General features: G+C 37.7%; 1 protein-coding gene across 1 annotated transcript in view; it reads left to right on the top strand.

Moving 5' to 3' along the window:
* The first annotated feature begins 371 nt into the window (after positions 1-371).
* The window catches only part of syt9b (synaptotagmin IXb), a 32,646-nt gene continuing 14,198 nt past the window's right edge, over positions 372-18,819 (top strand). The window contains exons 1-4 of the mRNA XM_033968707.2: positions 372-914; positions 17,144-17,319; positions 17,647-17,864; positions 18,206-18,746. Of these exons, the coding sequence (XP_033824598.1) occupies positions 767-914; positions 17,144-17,319; positions 17,647-17,864; positions 18,206-18,746 (1,083 nt within the window). The 5' untranslated portion in view covers positions 372-766. The remainder of the gene's footprint in view (positions 915-17,143; positions 17,320-17,646; positions 17,865-18,205; positions 18,747-18,819) is intronic.

The following is an 18,819-nucleotide window of genomic DNA, read 5'->3' as shown; positions in this document are numbered from 1 at the left end:
TGAATCAATTATTTGTTTACATCTACGCAGAGACAAACAATCAGGAGAACTGTTCCAAAACAGTCCAGTATAATATTTTACTCAAAGTTGAGTTGATCATTTAATCAATTTAAACACTCCCAAATACATTCTTCAGAAACTACACTTCTTGAGCCTTTTTGTAACTGTTTTCCATAGAAAAAGTCTCATTAAAATGTAGTTTCCACATTAGAAAAAGGAGTCAGTGGTCTCTCCAGTGATGCTGTGTTGATGCGAGGGGAGTGGTGTTGGAGGCTGAACTTCCTGTCTGTCTCTCCGCATCCTCGCGCTCTCAGGGATAATTGAGCGGAGTGAAAGGCGAGGATTCATTCAGGGACCTTTCTGAGCGCTATGTGGAAGCCCGGAGGCTGGCTGCTGATCCGACTACCACCATGACATAAAAGCAGCGTCTTAGAAAGAAGCGAAGGAAACCGGGGCAATCTCAGAAAAACAGAGTGGTGGGAAAGTGCGCTCTCGTTTGGATGCGTAATTTTTATTGGAAAACCGCGCGCAAAACTGCAAAAACTTCTGAAATTGTTCCCAGCACCATTGACTTTTTCTTGGTATCGAAACCAACACACTTGAATTGCGTGTTTTTTGCTCGTTGGGGTATTGTTTTTGTGCGCCTTGTGGGACCTCTCCAGGGTGTAGATTCTTCTTGAGCCCCGCTTGAGACGCGTGTCCAGTGGAGTGCGAGCGCGTGTGGTTGTGGAGAATCACCCGAGCACTAAGAGGATGCTGGAGGGCAATGCCTGGAGAACGAGAGGATGAGATTTGTCGAAAGGCGCTGGAGCTGCTGTCCGAGCTGTGCTCCCGGGGAGAGGTCCAGGACGACCACTGCCTGGACTTCATATACTACTTCCGGGACCTGGCCAGACCCCGCTACACGGACTCAGGTAAAACTCCAACAGTGAACCACGATGGAATTCTAAGTCAATCAAGTCAAAATAAAAATGTAGTAAAGTGAAAACAGATGTGTATTGATGCCCTCATTCCAGTGCTCCAGAGGAAATGTGCGTAAAAGTTAGACAATGTGTGGAATTATTACCACCCCAAACTGCATGCACTCGTAGATAACCGAGATACGAAGTACTTAGCTGGATACGTGGTATTAGGGTTTCATTAAATCGCTGCAAAGTATACTTTTTTTTTTTCATCACATGTTGGGCAGTCTATCCTAAAATGTCAAATAATTTTGCATCTTTAGTTTAAAACATTGAAACATTTCAATGACAATAAGTTTTACAGGGTTGACATCGTAGGCTTCATGGAACCTAAATTAATCAACAGATTTTGCCTATGAATAAATTAAATGGGTGTATTTGGAGAACTTCATTAAGGTTTAATCCTACAGAAGCTCATTTTTGTAAGTGCTTCACCTGTTATTCATGAAAAATGACTGAAACCTAGCTCTCCATAAAATAAAAACAAAAAATGGTAAAAAAAAAAAAAAAAAAAAAAAAAAAATAGGCCAATAATGTTTGTGTCAAAGATGTAAATGTTGAATGGATTTCAAAATATCTTACCATACAACATTACATTATGTAGACTATAAGAAGTAGAAAAATAGTAGCTTATAATAAGTGTGAGATTCTTATGAAAATAAAGTTACTCCAAACTGCCTTTATGTATCTAAGATCAGTTCTATCCCTGCTGACCATTAATTAAAAAAACAAAAAACAAAAGCAAAAATTACACACATAAGCAACATCTAATTGGTATATAGAGGCTGAGTACCAAGCAACACTGCAATACAAGAATACCCAACACAAATAACTTTAACAATATGGTCTCAGTACTCTGCTTATATCAAGACACCTGTTCCAAAATGGGTTTTTGGGAATATAATAACCCATTTCCCAGTTCATATGTGATGAAAAGGGACTGTGAACTTGTTGCTTGCATGTATTAGCACAGTCTGGCTGCACAAAGGCTCTGGGACCTGTGTCTTGTTCAGTGTGTGTGTGTGTGTGTGTGGGGGTGTGTGTGTGCGTGTGTGTGCGTGTGTCTGTGTGTCTGTGAGAGAGAGCTTGACTTGAGCTTGCCTCCTCTGTTAGCAGACGATCAGAAGTGAAACAAGGCCCCACCCTGTACTCACTGTGCAAGGGATGAGCTCAAGCAATTATGAAGGAGTTGAGATCATGGGATGCTTGCAGGGCTACTGACTACATCGACCTTTTGTGTTTATTTCTTCATTGATGAATACATTCTTATGATTTCAAAGGGAACAAGGAAAAGTCTGAAAGAAAATAACCAGAAAACAGGTCACCAAACAGTTAATAGCAGTTATTGATATGTTTTATAATGATCAGATGATGCATGTTAAAAAAAGGGGGAAAAAGTACTGATGCAAAAAAGGTGAATCAGGTGTAAGTGAAAAGGAACATAATAAATGTAGCCCTGCATATTAAAATGACTTAGGCCCATTCATCTAAACCTGTCTTTACAGTTTGTTAGTTTTCCATCAAGCCCAACGGTCTATATTAGAGCTGCCAGATTAATTTGAATTAAAGCAAAATGTTAATTAGAATGGCTGCAATTTTCAAAGGCAATTATTCAGACAATATTGCTCGCTGCAAACAAAAACATATTCTTAATGACGTCTTATCATGTATAAAGTCTAATAGCCTATCCCTACACTAACTATAGGGCTGCAAGATATATCACAATCTAAATGGAATTACAATTTGAGTGATCGCCGCATACACTGCAATTATTTAAGATGTTTACAAACAAAATATTCTGTAATATGCACTTTTAAAAACCCAGATAATTCTGTGGTTTAGACTCCTGTAATGTATGCTGTTCATATTCTCTCACGTGTTTATGCCCCTGGACAAGAAACATAATTTGGATATCTAATTGTAATGTTGTACAAAAAAAAAAACGATGATTGCACTGGATTTTTTTTGTTTTTTGTGGGAAAAATGAATGGGGAATATAATGGACAGGACAGTTGTTCCCTTGTCATACATCCTGACTCCCCTCATTTCTGTGTCTGTTTACATGTGCGTTGTATGTGCCTCCTCATTGAGCTACAGCTTTTATACATGTTACAGTGCATTATGAAACATGTATGATGAAGAGGATGTTGGAGCATCCAGATTAGTTCCCCTGAGGAGCTGTGACCCACTTGCTTTTGTATCAGACTTCCTCACGCAGTGCATACACAAACAAGGCTCTCTGTGCAAACTGAGAGGTGAGTCTCTGGAGTTATTTCATGTACACCAATTATTCAATCATTCATCCATCTCAAACCCACTCACTTCATCTTGCAGTTGAAAGCAGGTCAACTAGTAATAAAAAAAAAAACAATGGTGCCAAAAGAGTACTCTGAGGCACACCTTTGATCAATTATACATAGATTCATGCACACTGCGATACATTACAATTAAAGCACTTATTCAGGAGGTTAGGTTGCATAATGACTCCCGTTAGGAACAAAAGAGCATTTCATGTGAAAGCTTTAGGTTAAAGTCAAAGGGAAAAACAAACAGAATGGCAGCTGTAAAATTACACAAATGAAAGGTCATCTCTTTAAGATTGAATCTACCAGAAACACGTTAGGTATGACAATGTAGCAAGTGCTTGTTTTATCAGTCAACTTAAGTCTTATATGACTTGTAGGCTGTGTTTATATGCCATCATAAGATTCTATTACAGCCCATAGTTTAACATTGACCTAAAGGAGAGGTCAGAATTCTGTGGTTGAAATGAATGTTTAGCTGTAAGATTGCAGATTTGTTTATCTGATTGACTGGTGAAATGTCTGTTATTCCGTTACCTATTCACGTGAAACAAAAACTGGCGCAAAGTTCATTTTCTTCTGAAATAAACAACAAAATAAATTGTTTATCCACAATAGCGTCGTATGGATCATATGTTTTCAATATACATTATAACCACTGTTGCTAACTTCTGTGTGAGTGAATTGGATTGTAGACTTTGTAAGCTCTTAGCTATGGTCTTGTGTTCTAAATGCTGCCTGTGTGCAAGTTAACCACGTTTATTTTTGATGACTCCGGGCTATTGTTGTTTGTTTGATTGTGTCTGGTAGACTTAGCTCTCTGATAATGCTATTAGGGAGTATTGCAACAGTGTCTCCTTTTAAAAAAGAACTACATATATCTTTACTAAAAAGAAAAAACAAAACATTATCTAGAACACTGGTTCAAGTGCAACATGTTCATTCATTTATTATTGTCGTGCTTGATTGGTTGTCATATTTCACAGTAGAGATTTTTCTTTTACTTATTGGTTTTAATCTCCATTATCTCTGTTTTTTTCCCCTAGATGCTCAAAGTCACTTTACAATTTCATGCACTATTCATTCTCTCCACACTGGGTGGTGGTAAGCCACTACTGTAGCCACAACTGTTCTGGGAGAAACTGATGGAAGCAAGGTCCCTCTGACCACCACAGACACTCACTCACTGCTTTCATACTAGGCAATGTGGGTAAAGTGTCCTGCCTAAGGACACAATGACAGTTTTTTCCTGGTCTTCCCAGTGGTCTCCCATCTAAGTACTAACCAGACCTGGCCCTGCTTAGCTTCTGGGATCTAATGAGATGAGGCTTTAACAAGGAGGTGTGGCCACTCATTATTGGTTAAACTACCTGAAAAGGCAAGAACCCACCCCCCCCCCCCCCCCCCCCTCTATTGACATGTACTAGTGTTCTGTATAAAATTATATTGAGTTGAAGCTGAAGCTGCAAAAACAAACCGCTTGTGGTCTTTAGACGTGGGACTGATTAAATGCTGAAGGAAATAGGTTAGTTTTTATTGCACCCATGATTGCTTTTTGAGGTACTGTTGCCAGGCGACGTAACATTATTGGATATTTGGTTTAGAAATCTTTAAGCCTCTGGTGCTATTCTCAAATGAGTCTAATAATGCTAATGGATCCTTAGCTGTCTGTTCCCTTATTTCCTGCATTTTATCTCATGTTCCAGCTGTTATTTGATCACATTTGGGCCACTTATCCTGCATCTCTTCTAAAGCCTGTCACATACTACAGGATTTTTCAGTCTTAAACAATTATTAAACATTTGACAGAAAGCACAGACCACAGACACAAATAGAATTAGATGTGTTTTTTTAATCTCCAAGCATAAAGACTGGAACGGGATATGACAGCGAAGAAACCGCTCACCAGAAGCTAAAAGTTGTGAGTGAAACCTTGCATCATCTGTTTCTTGTCTAGAATAAAATGACTCACTTTGAGGCTCTAAGGGGTTTAAAAGATCAGACCCTTGCACTTATAGATTAGATGCAAGTCAAAACTGTGTTATTATTTGTAAAATGTGGTGCAATAGCTCAGATAAATGCTTTTAATGCACAGAAGGCTGGTGATAACACAGGAAGTAGAGTCACTAATCTGCAGCCTGGTGTGGATTTATGTAAACAGACCCACGTGAGGATCTACTCTTGCCTTATTGCTTTTGAAGAATGCTTCAAAGTGGATTAATAACACTGTTTTGTGGACTGGGTGTCATTATTTGGTTAAATTCTAAAGGGTAATATTGATAAGAATGCTGCAGTTTAACTTTACAACTTTACAAGAGGCGAGTAATAAAGTAATCTTTAAATTATTTTTACAATTTCCAGTTTGCATGTTGCGCCTCTGTGTCCTTCACTCCCACTGCCTCTAACGCTCTATTTTATTAGCTGTTCCCGTAGCGCTGATGTTTTGTGGTTACGAGATGGCAGAGCAGCTCAGAGTTGCACTGACACTGCACACATGAGAAGCATAGCGGATTAAAACTCTCATATGAAGGCTCAAAGTCGGGTCACGTCTCCCAGTCCGGGTAAAGAAAATCAGGGCCTAAATTGGACAAATTATGTAGTGTGTGCTGGGCTTAAATCTGTTTTATATACAGCAAGACCTGGAGAACCTGGTTGATTGATCGATTGATGGAATGCTGCTTATCAATATTCAATTTCACAGGGCTCAAATAAAATGAGGATTAATTTTTACACCTTGCAAAAAGCTATAAATCTTTCTTTAATAGTGTGCCTAGTTTTAATAGGTCTAGATCTTTTTACTCATATTTTTTTTTTACTTAGCTTCTTCAGTTCTGAAGAAGCTGTTTGGATGGTGGACACTACCTCATATCTATCTGAAGGGAGAAGCTAAGTACACAAAAATGTGCTAACACACACTTATTTCTTTTAATAACACACCTGTTTGTTTACAGTTTCTGTTTGTTGGCTACATCTATTGAACTGTGCCTGAGTCATATTTGCATAATCGTTCAGGCCCCTAATGGGTGCTCTCACATCTAGCAGACTGACTATCACTATTGTTTTCCATTCCATTGTTTTTTTTTATTTAGGTCTGAAGATGTAGGAGATAAATGATGTCTAAGCCCCCATTCCTGTTCAAAGATGGATTTTTTTCCTAACAAAAATTGCCTCTTACTCCCTACTCAAACCATGACCTCTTTTGCCCTCCCAGAACCATTTTTACATTCATGCTTGCCTCCATTTTGTTGAACTGTTTCCCAGATAGTAATTCCCAGACTTCCTGTTAGCCTCTTTTCCCTCTGGCCTTTCACCTTGCCTATTGTCTCCTATTGACGAGTTGGAGTTGGCTGCTGCAGAGTATTGAACTGTAGTTGACGATGACTCCCCGGAGGGTCTTGCCTGCTAATGTGAGGGTCTAATGAGATGCCCGGAGTCCTGGGCAAACACACGATAAATTGATCATGATATAAGCTTTCTCAGCCTAATATTTTTACCTATAATTCTATTAACTCAGAAGGTCGAAGCAAAGACCTTTAGAGTAATGTGTCCACAGAGACACACTCCACGTTTACAGTTATATCCAAACCAATAAATGAACTTGAAAGAGGGTGTTTTAGTGGAAGTGTTAAATTCTCTTTTCATTTATCCACAAATAATCAAGTAAATCTAAAAGTCACGAAAAAGTCATTTATTTCAAACCTTTTTATAGCTAAAATTGAACTTTATAGGGGTTGGACAACGGAAAATTCCAACATGGTGAGATAAGACACGAGACTGGTTCCACAAGAAAGAGGCAAGACAAGATTCTGACATAATTCATAACTAATAAATCCAGTTGAATTTTTTGGCCTCATGATTTTTAATTTATATTGTTTAGTATTTTAGCACTGCTTTTTGGAAGTACATCTTCTCATAAGGTGTAACTCACATGTTTTCTGTCCAACGCAAATGCAAAACACGTTTCACAAGATTTTCCTCATGTGTGCACAGCCTTTTGGCATGAGCTCACCTATGATACAATCAAATTTATCTCACCTCAGATTAACAGAGTTTGGTGATGTTTTTCAGCCCCCTGTGATATTTATTTCCTTTATTTTTTTGAGATGGTGGAGCATGCATGTCCCTGATTGGCTAATCCACCTGTCTATCACACGCATTTGAAAACAGGGAGATTCATCGGTGACCAGATTCACTTCTTCATAAAGTATACAAGAAGTGTATTACATATATACATTTGTACTTAGTAGTTTTTCTAACTTGTCTGCATACCCTCCTTTCTTTTCTTTTTTTTTTTTTTAAATAATACCTTTAATGAATCCTGTATCCTAGTAATTGTACATCATTAGGCGTCATTGTCCAAAACTAGGTTGAGAATGTGCATCTTTCATTTTGTACCAGTTCCTCTATTTGATTGGAGCGGCTAATTGCAGGTTATTATGTGTGTAGGTGTGATGGATGCCAGGGGTAGGAGCATCTCTGTTAGTGCAGGCAAATTATGAGGCTCGGTTTAGGGTGAGGTGTGATGGGCCCATAATGACTGTCCCAGGACCCCAGGCATTCCCTGCTGTCAAAATACACAAACACAGTAACAGTACCACAGTAATAGGCTAGAAAGACTCTATAAAAATACATTCTTATTGTTGATTTAGAAGTAGATTCCCTTCAAATGGTCTTTCATTGTTTCATGCCTTTGCAACCAATAACTTACTTAAATATGTTTACATATATGCCTGTATTTTAATTTATATAACAACAACTCTGCAATTAGAACAGTAAAGTCAACAAATAGGCCAGCTCATTATTTCCTAGATCTTATTAAAGGTAGAAGGTGAATTTGTGTTGTTTGTCATGCATGCAGTAGATGTCTAAAGAAGACCAAACCGAGTTAAGGTCTCATTATAAAAGTTGAATTTTAGGTAAAGAGTGAGTGAGGTATGTTTAGTACAAGTGCTGGTAGTGATTTTAATATGAACGAAGTAAAAAACAAACAAACAAACAAACAAACAAACAAACAAACAAACAAACAAACAAAAAAACTTTGCAGAATTAGCATTTTCAGAAATTTCAGATCTTGCTGGAAGTGCTAACATTGATGCTTCCCATTTAACAGCTTGGTGCAGCATTTGGCTTGCTGTGTTTTCTCAGAATCCAAATGGGATGATTTTTCTGGCCTTGGTGAAATAGTGAAAGGGTGTTGCGTAAGAAAAAAATATTGACCCTCTATGAAGCTCGAGTCAAGCTACACAATGAAGGGGAATGGTGCTGTCAAGGAAACATGTTTTTAATTGTACGTTACTGAGAAATCTGTCAACAGGGAAGCAAATTATCAAAAGCAAACCTGTTGTTCTCGTTAGTCTTGTTTGGTCGATTGATCTGTGACATTTGAACACATTATGTTTTTATACTTTTTTAATTAAAGTTGAGGTCGCAAAAATAATGCTTATCTCTCATCTATTGAGCAGTAAGTTAAACATAATCAGAGAGACAGGCCTATGCCCAAATCCTATTATTTTGAAGCAGCAGCAGAAATGAACACTGAACACCGAAGGATCTAACAGAACTACAAACACCATGCACTTTCACATCTCCTACTGTATAAACAAGGGACTTTTTAACTTCATTCCCACAGTTCTTGCATTTGAGGTTGAACAGCCAGGCTGTGCAGTGTTGTAATCATTTGATCAGGAGCCTGTTGTTGATTTACACAACACCTCATCAAAAGGAGAATTAGTCCAGAATCAATGAAAGCCTCCATCTGTGTAAGGGCTCTGAGGCTTGATCTGCTCAGGGGTGGTGGATTTCTATAGTAATCCATTGGACAAAGCAAACCTGATGGATCAGATATGTTGATACTGTTTGCTGCTGTGAGTGTAGTTCTGAACCTCAAGGTTCTTTCTTTGTCTTCAACCATGGTCTCCAAGTTTTAGAGACTATGGGTAAATGCTATACTGGCTGACTAAACCTACAAAAACATATTCAATGAATACATGACACTGGGACGTCTGCTGATATTAAAGAGGGGATATTACTCTTTTATGGGGTATTACTTGTTAACACATGTTACTTTTTTATTGTTTGCCAAAAGCAATGTATTGAAATGTTTAATTAGGTTCATTTTCGTCCCCTCTCTCCTTACTCCCCCCTCTCACTCCCATCCCCATCCGCCCCATCCCCCTTCTGAGTGCCATTATAACACAATCAGTGTGCATTCTGCTAATGAAACTACTACACATCGCAACCGGTCTATGTTGTATTGTTTTGCATCAGGCTTTCGTATACTAGATAGATAACTAGTGGTCTTTTTAAGCAAGTGACATGGTAAAGATGAGGATTATATATATATTTTTACATGTCTTTCTCTGGGACTTCTGTGTCTGCACTTCTGTCCCAAAGCTTCAGACTGTACCACAAACTCCAACTATTTTAAACCATGTATTTGTTGTTTTTGTTTGTTTACTGAGTGCTACAAAATTTTAGAAGAAATTCATATTAGCACTCCCTTATCACACTGACATGTTCTTAATTAGTTTGACTCCATACAAACAGTGATTGTCTGACCTCTGCAGAGAGATAGTGGATGTGAAATGTAACAGTGTGGTCAGTGAATAGACATGTGTTTATATCCTGTTAAGAAATGAGATACCAAGCCTGTCAGGATAAATTCTGTATCAACTTATGTTTCAATACATGACAAATGGAACAATACTTTTTGGGGGTCATTTATAGTGGGGACTTTTTCCTTACAATAGTGGGAAAGTTTTGGTTATTTTTCTGTACTACGATGAGATTGTTGAGACTTATGCATTATGGACTTTGATGATTCATTGTAGATACAAACTAACTTCTTAAAAATACTATTTTGGGGGATAATTCTGCTTTATGTTTTGGCTTCAGTATTATGGTGTATCGTATATATTTACTTCAGATATATATATCGCACTTCTAAACGCGTTGTCGTGACAGGCTTATGAGCTACGACTCCAGATGATTTGGTTCTGACAGAGCTCCTGTGCTGTGTGCCACGTCAAACCTGATGAAGTCATTCACACATCACACCTCAACGTTTTCATCTTGATCACAGATACAGAGTGTGAGGAGGATCTGTGAATTCAGATGGTATAAGAAATACCTATGTTAGATGAAAGTGTGCAGACGAGAACAGAAGGAAGTGTTATGATAAAACCATAAGAATAAGTTGGAGAACAAATGACTGTTGCTTCGTACCCAAACGATATTAAGGCTGAATGAAAAATATCGACGCATCCAGGAGAATTGACAAAAAGACTCAAATATGAACTGACAAACTACTACAAGAACCACGTTTCAGAACATGCTTATACAGATCTAAAGCAGCTTTCATGCAAAATAACACAGGATATTTTATTTGTGGAATAAATATTGTGTTCTTCCTTTGCTAATCGCATCCCTTCAAATAGCTATTTCCGCTCAGTTGTGATAAACCTTGCAGCCCTACTGTTTATGGTGGAAAAAACATGCTTTTTAATAAGAATGCTTCTCATTCTTGTATCAGATATCAGCACCAATCCAGAAACAATTGTTGGATTGGGTATGGGCTCCAAAATATTGGTTCAGTCAATATCCTGGTTTGGCCATACATTGATATAATATTTACTGTCCATAGCTGATGAAGGAGTGCAGTGGTGTTGGTTGATATCAGGTATTGGTAGATACTTAAATCCAAAAAGCCTGATTGGTGCGTCCCTACTTTTTATGCTTTAAAAACACAGACTCTCCAAAAAATATAAGCTATGTATAAGTAGATAAATATAATATACAATGCAAAACACATGATTTCATATCCTTCAAGGTAATAGCTTTTGTAGTAATAGTAACTGCCTACAATCCTCAAGCCTTTCAAACTATATCATATTTTTTTTCCCTTGTAATTTTTCAACGTAGTTTATTTGTATATTTAATTTACTGCATCAGAAAGACCAACTTAGTTAACAGTCTCAAATGTATCACTTTCATATCGTGATATACTTAATAAACTCCTCCTTGGCAATGCAACCATTAAGCCATGTCCTTTGAAGATGTATTACTGATTCAGTGCATGTCGTCGCCTGTGCTCTTTACTTATGGGCTTAATGTGTGTCTGTTGGATTAATTGACCATCTTGTCCTTGGGATTTAAAAGTCTAAATAAGGCTATATGCTTGTATCTGACCTTGCGTTGTTGAAATGAGCCTATGACTTATATCAGGAGCACTGTTGAAGTCAGCCAAGCAAATTAACTCTCCTCCCTTTTAAACTCTTGACCACTTTGATGTCACCACCACCACAGTTTATCAGCAATTTCATTCATATTTGACCTATTGCACTCCAAAATAAAAGCAAACACAGCGCTGACAATAGTAGTAATCAGAGGCATGCGTAACCCATTTTAATTATAATTGTTGACTTCCTTTAGCAAGCGCTGAGCCGGCTGATTGTTGGAGCCCTGAATCCAATTAGGCTGTGCAGCTGTATATAGGGTTTAGGGCCAGTCCTGATTGCAGCCAGAAAGGAGACATGAAAAGAGCAGAGGGCCTGTGGCTTCAGAAGAGACTGTAACAAAGGTAATTGAATGAAGGCAGAGTCATAAGGCTGCTTTGGCTGATTTGCCAGTTTCAGGCTAGCCAGACAGACATTTACTTTGTCCAATATAGTAAGTGAAACACATTTCTGCCATGCAAACAAGTTTAATTTAAGGACTTCGGTAAGCTCAGATAACTATTTTGAGTATTTTGTATTACGTCTTTAGCACGTGCATCTGTGGCAGCTGCTACCTGTCCCAAGTTGCAGTGCTGACTGGGCTCCATGGTGACCTAGTGTTCCAGGTAGCGATCAGCATGTACAGGTGTTGTGGGGATTTACATTTAAAACATCCATTGAACTAACACATAATGGTATCAGCAAGTAGAGATGTACCAATACTGCAAATACAATAAATGATAAGAAGAATGACTCAGACAACCACTACTGACACGAAGTACACAAGGTCTTTGAATTCAGGCTTGTGTTAATTAATTTTGTACTGAACAGAATCCTCCAGCAACTCTATACTCAACTTGAACTTTAATAACTTCTTTTTTCATTACTTAGCAGTAGATGGACTATTTGAGAAATATTTTTGTCTCTTTTCTTTTCTTTCTAAATTGTTGAAAGAATGCTTAAAAACACATTCTGTGTTTTATTTATAAAATTCAGTAATAAATGATCACATACTAGATAAATGATTTAAAATGTTCTTCATTATTAACCGCAGTTAAGTCCAAAACGACCTAATAATAAAAACTGCTCCACTGACTTCTGTTCTGCAGAACTGATTTACTGCTCCTGGCCCCGCCTCTTCATACCTCAGTAAGCTGGGGATTTTCATTTATAAGGTTATTAATGTTGATGAATGGCTTTGCAACCTTTACAAACATCTGTGTATGTCTGAATTTTTCAAGGAATTGCAAATAAATACAGAGCCGTGGGAGGGGTTTTAGGGTAGAGAGTAGCTGAAAACAGACATTTTCAAAGCACTCAAATCTCAAATGCAGGGCAATACAGGAATATATGCATGAAGTAAAACTCACAGTAAGATAATGATGAAGGAATACCATTTTATATATATATATATGTATATATATGTGTATATATATGTGTATATATATATGTGTGTATATATATGTGTGTATATATATATATATATATATATATATATATATATATATATATATATATATATATATATATATGTTTCATTCAGATAATATTACTTTCTAAAATATACATCTTGATTATAAAAGAATATAAGGGTAATATATAACACACATATGGGTATGGCTTTAGGGTTAAACCCCTTTGAGTTTCTGTTCTATTGTATTTTGTTTTTAAAACATACACATTTCTGTATTTATTTTCTGAAAATAAATAAAATGCAAAAAAAAAAAAAAAAAGAAAAAAAGAAAAAAGAGAGACATGTAGAAGGGAGAGAATGCACAAGGGCTGCACAAATATTGATATTGCAATATTGGCGCAATAACCGATATTGCAAGAAAATAAATATATCACAACACAACAGTTCTCCAGTTTATAGATGTATACTGTTTTTGTCCTTATTAGGTCCTACATTAGACTTGGGTTGGACTTGGTTTAGTTTCTTTTTTTCCAGTTTGACTAGTAAATGGAGGCATGTACATTTTACATTTTAATTTAACTGATCTTATTGTGCCAAAAGTATATTAAAATATTATAATATCATATCACAATACAAAACATGGTTATCGAATATGTCATGTGTTCTCATATGCTGCAGCCCCTGTGCATATGTTGTAGGTAGAAGGATGCTAAGTTTAAAGTTGCCAGGTTGGACGTCTTAAGCGAAACAGTAAGAAGATTTATGGACGTAGTGAAAGAGGACCTTCATTTATTTGGTGAGACAGGATGCTGAAAATAGGGTTAGATAGTGGCAGGTGATTTCTCATGTTGATTCCAGTATTTCTTTTAGCTTCCCGTTTATAGATGTGATGATGTCTACCTTAGTGGTGTGGATAGTACAGGCATGTCCTTTGCACCCTTCTTGTGTTTTCCCAGGCATCTGCTTTTATGTGGTAGCCTGTGACCACCGTTTCCATGGAGATGTTGGGGTGCTATAATCCTCACATATGTCATTTAATTACATGTTCTGTGTGCACCAGCTGGAATTAGTGGAGGTGTGTGACGGTTCTCCACAGTGAGGTGAAAATGAGCCCTTTATTTCAGGTGTGCAGCAAAACGTCTACTCAGTGCATGATCTAGCCAGCCGAGTCTGTGCACTGTGACTGTTGGCATAGCGAATAACAATTTAAAACTAAATATTATATCTTAATCTTGATAGTTTTGGGTTGTTTTGAGAAACAGAAATAAAGTAAAAAAAAAAAAAAAAAATAGCAATGTTTGAATTTGACACGATAATGTCAAGACAAGAGTAATCAGAAACTCACAGTTTAACCGTAATACCATGGATGAGATTTGTATCTATATTTGATGAGTGGTTTAATCAATAAATGGATTATTGGAACTTTAATCAATATTAAGATGGGTTTTATGTTTATGTTACAATAGTTAAAAGGATACAGCAGTTTTTCTTTGTTAAAAAGTATACATTATTCTAGTGTGTCGTTCTGGAATAGCTAGTATAGCTGAGGAAAGTCATGCTGCAGAGGTTTTGTGTCTGCCTGTCCTGCATTTATAGAATTTAATAATCATTTCATATGTTAAGGGTTTGCAGGCCATCCAAAAGTTGAATGCAGGTCATGGTCCATGTTGTTCAGTAATATTTTCTGTTTCTAAAGCTTTTTTAATGTAGACTACTACCAACTGTCCCTTAAAATCATATTATTTTGATCACTATCCACTCAATACAAAGATAGCACAAAGACATGTACATCACCGTTTGAAGAACTGCATTGTTTACTTGTCCAAATTCACCACTGGACAAGATGGAGATACACAATGTACAGTTTATGCAGATAACTTCTCTAATGGTGGACTAAAGGCCAGTTCCAAGAGTAGTACTGCTGCACTGTTGGTTCACTGGTGGGATTCATTTGACTGGGGTGGGACATAATTTTTATATTTTTTGAATGCTATAAGAATTATAAAACTGACTCAATTTAACTGAAACTGATGAAACACCTTTGAAATGTACAAAAAAGTGCATTGATAAACTTATGTTAACATTTTTCATGTATGCACCACCAATCAGACAGCCATCATGGTTCTTTGGTAATTCGTTTTTGTTGCTTTTTTCTTTCTCAAAATTGTCAGAAAATGTGACAGTGATTTGACTGAAGTTCTGCAACCACGTCCCCATGAACTGTCTAAGTCTCTGCATTTTGTGTACCGGACTGAAGAAAAATTGTTCTGGCATTCATTGTGTTTACACAAAGAATCAGTCTCATTCATCTTCACTGAATCACCAAAATAAAAAAGATTCAATACGAACAATATGTGAACTGTTGTTTAAGGTATGTCATGTCGATGTCAGTGAATGCACGACCAGGAGGAGGACATTGTAATTTTCAAGGACACTTCAAGTCCCAAGAATTACTCTTGAGTGTTTAAAGCCCTTTCTCCCCATAGCAACAGTTCGAGCTTGTGTTATGAAAATAGTTCACGTAGCCTGAGAGTTGTAAAGAGAGGCAGGTGACTGATTGGAGAAGTCTGACACTTCAAAACACTGTAGTATATTGACAACTGAATCTGGCAATGCTTAGTTAAATTAAGTTAAATAGGTTTGTTTCAATGAGCAATGGAATTATATAAAATTTATAGTATACACAAAGATAAAAGAAAGGCAACAAACAACTTCAGATGTGACCACATTAAAGTCTAAAAAGACATAAGTCAGTAATATATTTACTTTACGCTACCATACCTTTTTTATTTTTCAATTATGATTTCATAAAGCAACTTTTTAGTACTATTTAATTCACTCACTGTAACTTTTCCACTAGCTCTTTAATAGCTGTCTTCGTGCACAGAAACAAAGATGTTTGTCTATGATAGAGAAAACCTGTGACAACTGAAAAGAATGCTGCTCTAATGACCAACCCAGTGATAATAGATCTGGTGCTAGGCTTTCAATCTGCTAATCTTAAACAGCCTTAAATAATGAGCTACTGTGTGAAAAGAACCTGATTGACCAGTGTCATTTATGGACACCTGCAATCAATATTGAATCATATGCATTTTTTAAAAAAGAAATTCAAATCAAATAGACCAGCCAAATAAGGAAATCAGGTGTTGGCCTAAAACAACCTCTAAAATTCCTGACCAATCTGTTGCCAATGGAGAATTTTTTAATTAGCTCTGCTCCCAAAGATTAAACAGCAGCATGGTGTGTTTGATGTACATTCAAAATTAAATGAAAAAGGCATGTCTAAAACACTACAGATATGTTTTTGATCTCTGCCAAAACCAGAGAACAGTCTAGATAATAGTGCCAGACTGAGGAGCAGGATCTTCATAACACACTTATGATTTTATGGCTGTGAAATTATGCATGAGGCACTCATTTCACTCATTTGTAGTTACGTGGCAGGGAGTGGCCTATTTAGCAGGCATTTGTTCAAACGGTGCAGTGATTGTTTCTAAATTGCACACACCTACTCACACATTAAAGAGGATGCATACGATTGAGGCTGTGTGCTGCTAGTACAGTACCTCACATTGATGAAAATCTTTGTATATAGGAAGTGTATGTATTAGGTTATTGATGCATGCACTAAAATCCAAATTGAGAAAATGTTTTAGTTCACCAAAGCCTGAAGGTCCCGGGTTTGATTCCCTAGTCAGGTGTGAGTTTTTGTCAGCCTAAAACATGCACAATACTAATCGTCATCATGTAGCCGCTGTACTCTGGCTGTCTACTGCTCCTGACAGTGTTGAAGAATGGTTGAAAAAAATGGATAGCACACTCAGATGGCAGATGTCCATTTTTTTTTTTTTTTTCAGATAAAAGACTGTCTGATAATTTCTTTTTATTGCTTTGGACCACAGTACACAAAATTGTCGCCCAGGTGCTCATATCCCCCTCCAACAAAGGGAAAGTTAAATTAAAGCTTTGAAGAATGGGTCAGATAACAAAGATTCATTTTTAACCTTATACCTTATTAATAACCCTTCAACATTTTGACTGAGAAGTAATGATACAGTTAAATCAATTGACTGACATTTTATGATAGAACTGATACACTGTTTTGGTACTATTAAGCCACACTAACAGAAGAAAGCATGCAATATTCACATAAAAAGACTATTCCAGACATTAAACTTGAAACATCTTACAGTTCCTTATTCAGTACTGTTGAGGCAAATCTCATGACTTAATTTGTTCTACCTGCAGATGTATCAGTGAGCCTTCTCTCTCTGCTGGTGACCTCTTGTGGCCTGGCCCTCTTCAGTGTCTCCCTCTTTGTCACCTGGAAGTTATGCTGGGTGCCACTGAGCGGACGCTTCCTCCCGGACATCCTGAAGGGGGCACATTTCCTGGGGGGTGACCAACAGCCTGTTCTCACTGAGGTAAGACAGAGTTCACTAAATGATCAAATTAAACAAAAATTTGTAGAGATTATGGAAAAGAAAATTGTAGTGAATGGAGACATCTTTATTGTTAAAACCATTTAAGGCAGACACAGCAGACGGAGGCTCTTACGTTGGACAGAGGCAGAGGTGGATTACAGTACATAAACCAGAAGGATTATGTAGTGCATTTATGTTCATTATTTGAGAAGTGATTGGTTGTGATTGACTGACAACAGCAGAGTTGAAAGAATGTTATGTTTCATGACATTAAATGTATCAGAGTAATATGTGTGTGTTTACTCTGCTATCAATGCTGTGCTGCAGGTGGATGGAGAGGAGAGGGAGTACAGTGAGGATGGGTGCGTGAAGGACCCCTCTGGACCTCCACTGGCTACAGCTGTCCCAGAATCAGGCCTGAAGATCAGCCACACATCTCCTGATATCCCTCTGGAGGCCCAGAGCAAAGTGGACAAGAACCAGGTCCACACCATCGCCAGGGACAGGGTGCAGAGACAGATCACAGAGCCCACTTCCTCCGTGCGGTCAGTAATCACTAGTACTTTACTGTCAAGTTCAATATGAAGAGGGCTGAGTGAACTCCTTTTGGTGATTGTGAAATTACAACATATTCACAGATTCTAACAGTATGTTAAACCTTGAATCACCTTTTATTTTTTGAGCATCTCTTAAGAAACCAAAAGCACAACTTCTTATGTAAAAGAGCAATATGTCAATTGTAATAGTAGTTTATGGCAATAGAAGCAAACATAATTTCATTTTCAGATACAATTATCTTAGAGCCTTATTGTAAATTAGTTTTTTGCTATAATGCGATCCTATATCTAAATCCTAAATCCCCATCTTTTAAACCTTTGTGTTATAGTCACAACTCTATCCGGCGTCAGATGAATTTGTCCAACCCAGACTTTAACCCGGCTCAGTTCCAGAGGCAGGACTCTCTGTCAGGACTGGGGCGCATCAAACCAGAGCTCTACAAACAGCGCTCAGTGGACGGGGACGACGGCCGGAGGACTAACAGTTGTGGACGCCTTCACTTCATTCTGAAGTTTGACTTTGACCTGGAGCAGCTGATCGTGAAGATCCACAAGGCTCAGGACCTCCCCGCCAAGGACTTCTCAGGGACCTCTGACCCCTACGTGAAGATCTACTTACTGCCGGATCGCAAAAACAAGCACCAGACCAAGGTGCACCGCAAGACCCTCAACCCAGTGTTTGATGAGGTCTTCCTCTTCCCTGTGGCCTACGCAGAGCTGTCCAGCCGCAAACTCCACTTCAGTGTCTATGACTTTGACCGCTTCTCACGCCATGATGTGATTGGACAAGTGGTGGTCGACAATTTCCTAGATCTTGCAGATTTCCCAAGGGAGACAAAACTGTGCCGGGATATACAGTATGTTACCTCGGTAAGACATCCTCTGTTCTTCTGTCGTTACTATAATGATCAGATTTTGTTTAAGCATGAGGAGCTTGTAATGT

Source organism: Periophthalmus magnuspinnatus, chromosome 6 (assembly GCF_009829125.3).
Source record: "Periophthalmus magnuspinnatus isolate fPerMag1 chromosome 6, fPerMag1.2.pri, whole genome shotgun sequence".
NCBI classification, from domain to species: domain Eukaryota; kingdom Metazoa; phylum Chordata; class Actinopteri; order Gobiiformes; family Gobiidae; genus Periophthalmus; species Periophthalmus magnuspinnatus.
This window is presented reverse-complemented; position numbering and strand designations above follow the sequence as displayed.